The 4,115-nt window shown below is 41.2% G+C and overlaps 1 protein-coding gene across 1 annotated transcript; it reads right to left on the reverse strand.

The window, feature by feature from the left end:
• Positions 1-266: 266 nt before the first annotated feature.
• Positions 267-3,530, reverse strand: LOC116679044 (uncharacterized). The gene is made up of 2 exons (XM_032508776.1): positions 2,820-3,530; positions 267-689 (listed from the first exon to the last, which is right to left on the reverse strand). Exons 1-2 carry the CDS (start codon positions 3,528-3,530, stop codon positions 645-647), a joined length of 756 nt encoding a protein of 251 aa, XP_032364667.1. The 3' UTR covers positions 267-644.
• Positions 3,531-4,115: the final 585 nt, after the last annotated feature.

The following is a 4,115-nucleotide window of genomic DNA, read 5'->3' on the forward strand; positions in this document are numbered from 1 at the left end:
TGTGTCAAAAGTTTACACCAAATTAAATGAGGGTCGCATTCATCACATAAACACAGAATAATGCACTTTTTAAAACTTTTACTGGGCTTTTTTTTGGGTACACGTTCATGATTTGACCACGTTCCCAGCGCAATGTTATCGAGAACTACAAGCCATACAATTATAAAATACTCAAAATATTGTTGAAGTATTTTATAGATAGGCCATGTTGAACTCTCTGATCTTCTGGAATATATAGGGAAAAAGTTGTTGTTTTCTTTTTTTAAATTTACCATTACCATCCTTTACTCTGTGTCCCTGAAGTCATTTTCTCCCAGTTATTCAGTTTCTCACCCTTCCAAAAAAAGTCTCCATATTCAAATTCCATAAAGACCATTTTGAATAATAAACCAAATAAAAGAAAGAATGATCTTAAATTAGTTTATTACAAAGCATTTTAAATGCAAAGGAGAACTACAGACTATACATAATTATAACTGCTGCTGGATTTGTATATAAAATAGTGATATTTTTGCAGTGTTTAAACATCTGGATTCTACATGACTTTCTTTCTTAATAAAAATATTTCACAAAAGGGATTTATTTGCAATGCTCATTTCACTTCCGCTTCATTTTTGACAAAATAACAAACAGTCGAGTCCTTTTTATTTCTTCTTGTAATCGGGAAGGAAATTCTTCCATTTGATATTCTGCAAAACAGAAAAAAGAACAGCAAGTAAGATGATGGACAGTTGCTCTCGAGGACCACATAATAACAATAATGTAGTAATAATAAAAATAATAATAATACATTTTATTTAAAGGCGCCTTTATCATGACTCAAGGACGTCGTACATACATATATAATTTTTTTTTTTAAAACAGCAAAAACTCTAAAACACAAAACCGCTTTCTGAGCATCTGGGGACCATTCATTGACTATCTTAAAAACATGCAATATGACATTTACCCAAGACATGCTTTTAATCTTGATTTTCCTGGCAGCTCCGTTGTTTGTGTTTTTTTTTTTTCTGTCCTGTTTTGTTATATAAAACTTGAAAAAATTGAAAATAAAATATATTAAAAAAAAACATCAAACACATTACATAACTATAACAACAGGTCTGGCAATGCGAGGCTAAACTCAACTGCCACGGTCCCTGAAAGCACCGTCACCTGGCGATGCCCTGTACCGTTTGTTGGCTAAACTCAACTGCCGCGGTCCCTGAAAGCACCGTTACCTGGCGATGCCCTGTACCGTTTGTTGGCTAAACTCAACTGCCACGGTCCCTGAAAGCACCGTCACCTGGCGATGCCCTGTACCTTTTGTCGGCTAAACTCAACTGCCGCGGTCCCTGAAAGCACCGTCACCTGGCGATGCCCTGTACCGTTGGTCTGCTAAACTCTACTACCAACAGCTCGCTAAGCTCCGCAGCCTGCGTCACGTGACAGTTGCCCAATTTTGTAGGATGTCGTGCGAATTGTTGTGCATTATGCGAGGGGGGGGGGATAAAAAATCAAATCGCGCATGCATCATGATTTCTTTTGCGACGATTTATTAAAATCTTTTTTCCCGGAATCTAGATTTTCTTTTCATTTTATACACCACTGACTTACCTAAATATTTTCTGTTTATACGGAGCCGCGGACGGCGACTACTTCATGTTTCCAGTAGACGGAAAGCAGAAAATGCAGAAAGTGCACGTTATGTTCTTCTTTACAAAGTGAACAAATGTCAGACTGACTGACATGGGATGTGATGTGCATTCTTCTTAGAAAACCATCAGTTTTTAGAAATGTCCCACGTAATATTGTCTCTAGAAGGCTCTTAATCATCTTTTGTTTTTGCTAAAGAAGGAAAGAAAACGTGATACTCCATACTGTTGAATTACAATACTTCTAGAATCGCAATACAAAACCAATTGGCACCCATGTATCGTAAAAGAATCGAATCAGGACAAAACCATGTCGTCCCAGCCCTACGGTGCGTTCCATTTGTACTCGGAAGTCGGATTTTCGGAGGTCAAAGCGGGAAACGCGCCCACTGACCTCGGATTTCCGAGCTCGACAACGTGAATGCCCCGTGCATCAACGGTTGTGAAAGCTGTCGTAACATACAGTCATTAGCACTTGTGTGGTTTTGTGTCTCAGTTGTACACACAGTCCTGTCCAACTTCCATTTGTGGACAAACTGTTTGCATGCACAATAACAGCATTTTGCGTGTTAGCCCTTTGTCTTCACGTTCGGGACCCTCTGGGACTTAATTGGGGTTTTAAAAACAATTCTTAAATAACATTTTACTTCATAATCTATTAACAAATCGTGTCTTATCTCAATTTCTAACAGCTGAGATAACATCTATGTCTAGAGAATGCATCAGTCTCTACTAGAACACAGTTAAAAATGGAAGTGGGGTTCATTTTATGTCATACGGTTATAATCATGATAAAAACCACTATGGAAACAACATAACTGTCATATCCAGAATAATGTTCTGAATTGAGTCAGGAATACATGTTAATCACAGGAAATAAGGCAAGGTTGTTGATTTCAGGTAGAAAAAATGTAACTTGGACCATTTTTCTTCTTGTAAAAATTTGAAGTGGGTCAATTTGACCTGAATACCTTACAAGGGTTATCTTCTGTTATTGCTAAGAATGGCTAACCTGGCCAGAGCTTACCCACAATGAAAAATTAAGACTTGTACGGAACGCGTTCAAAGACCTCATTCCCAGCTCCGGCCTCCGAGTTCCCGACGGAAATGGAACGCACTAGTGTGCATACATTTTCGTACTATATCGTACCCGTTCATGAGAATGCGTTTCATGTTCTGACTTACATTTTTCCCCCAGGTTGATTTGGGTTTCTTGTTCTTCAAGTCCTCCAGCGACTCGTACATGTTGCCCTGGACGACCACAGCCTCCCCGGGGATCCGCTCGTAGGTGTCATCGGGCAGCCCTGCAGGTGTCGCTCTCCGGGGAACCTCGGCATACATGCCGTCTCCCTGCTGAGCTGAGCCCCCCCCAGGCGCGTCCGAGGTCTGGTACAGCGGGTTGGACTTCAACATTTCCACATCGCCACCCTGCTGTTCTGACCTGGAGCTGCTCGGCCGCGGACCGTCTCTGGGGTCGTGGAGGGAGTAGGTGTGACAGGTGGCCTTCTTTGGAAGAGTGGGTGAATAAGATGTTGATTTGAAAGCGGGACTGCCGAGCTGGTTGGAGTACTCGTCGTCGTCCTCCTCTTCCTCCGTGTTGGTGGTGTTGAGTTTTGGAAGAGATTTGCTTCTGCTCTCCACCTGTGTCAGCTCCGGGTTTGTGATCCCCGGTGGACAAAGACTACCTGGATAGCTGGTGTCAGCGGTGTTAAATCTCTGCGATCTGTTTGGCTCGGTCTCGGTTTTACTTGGATGTGATGTTGTTTCAGGCAAAGACCCACTCAGGGAGAAGCCCAGAGGAATGCCTCTCTTTGGTAGTGGAGGAACCACCTGAAAGACAGGATACCAGAGGAGTAAGAATATGGATGACAAAAACAATCTCACCTCATGGTCCATTTGTAGCAATGGTATCGCATGATCTTCTTCAGCAGATGGATCACTTCTTGCATTTTAAATGATGGTGTTACTGTGAAAAACCAAAAACACCAATACTACACAGTCATCGTTCTCAGCTCCAAGCCCATTGGTTCCTACTGGAAACTTAAATCTTTGAGTTCAATGAGAATATTTGTGTGAACTTGGAAAGGATCATCTGTTAGTTAATTTGTGTTAATTGGTGAATCTTAACCATTTCAAACACAAAAGCCTCACAATATCACAAACTAACGAACCAGCGACAAGCAACTCTGTTAAAATGTGAGGTGAAATGAGCAGAAAGAACGGCTTCTGTTCCCTGTTGTAAAAGACTGTCTGACAGCAAGGTAAAGCGCTGAAAATATTCTAAATAAAGCATTCAAATACTTATGCGTACACATAAATGCTTTTAGCTGCTGCTACCGGCCACAGCAGGACACAGCTTAACTTCTCCTGCCTGCTTCTCCAAACTGAACTGAAATCTTTTCGGTTGGATGTCCGTTATATTCCACTTCCTTTGTGTTGGTATTTTAAACTCCAGTGGTTTCTGAGGACTATGGTTACTGG

The sequence above is a fragment of the Etheostoma spectabile genome, unplaced genomic scaffold (genome assembly GCF_008692095.1).
Source record: "Etheostoma spectabile isolate EspeVRDwgs_2016 unplaced genomic scaffold, UIUC_Espe_1.0 scaffold00009192, whole genome shotgun sequence".
NCBI classification, from domain to species: domain Eukaryota; kingdom Metazoa; phylum Chordata; class Actinopteri; order Perciformes; family Percidae; genus Etheostoma; species Etheostoma spectabile.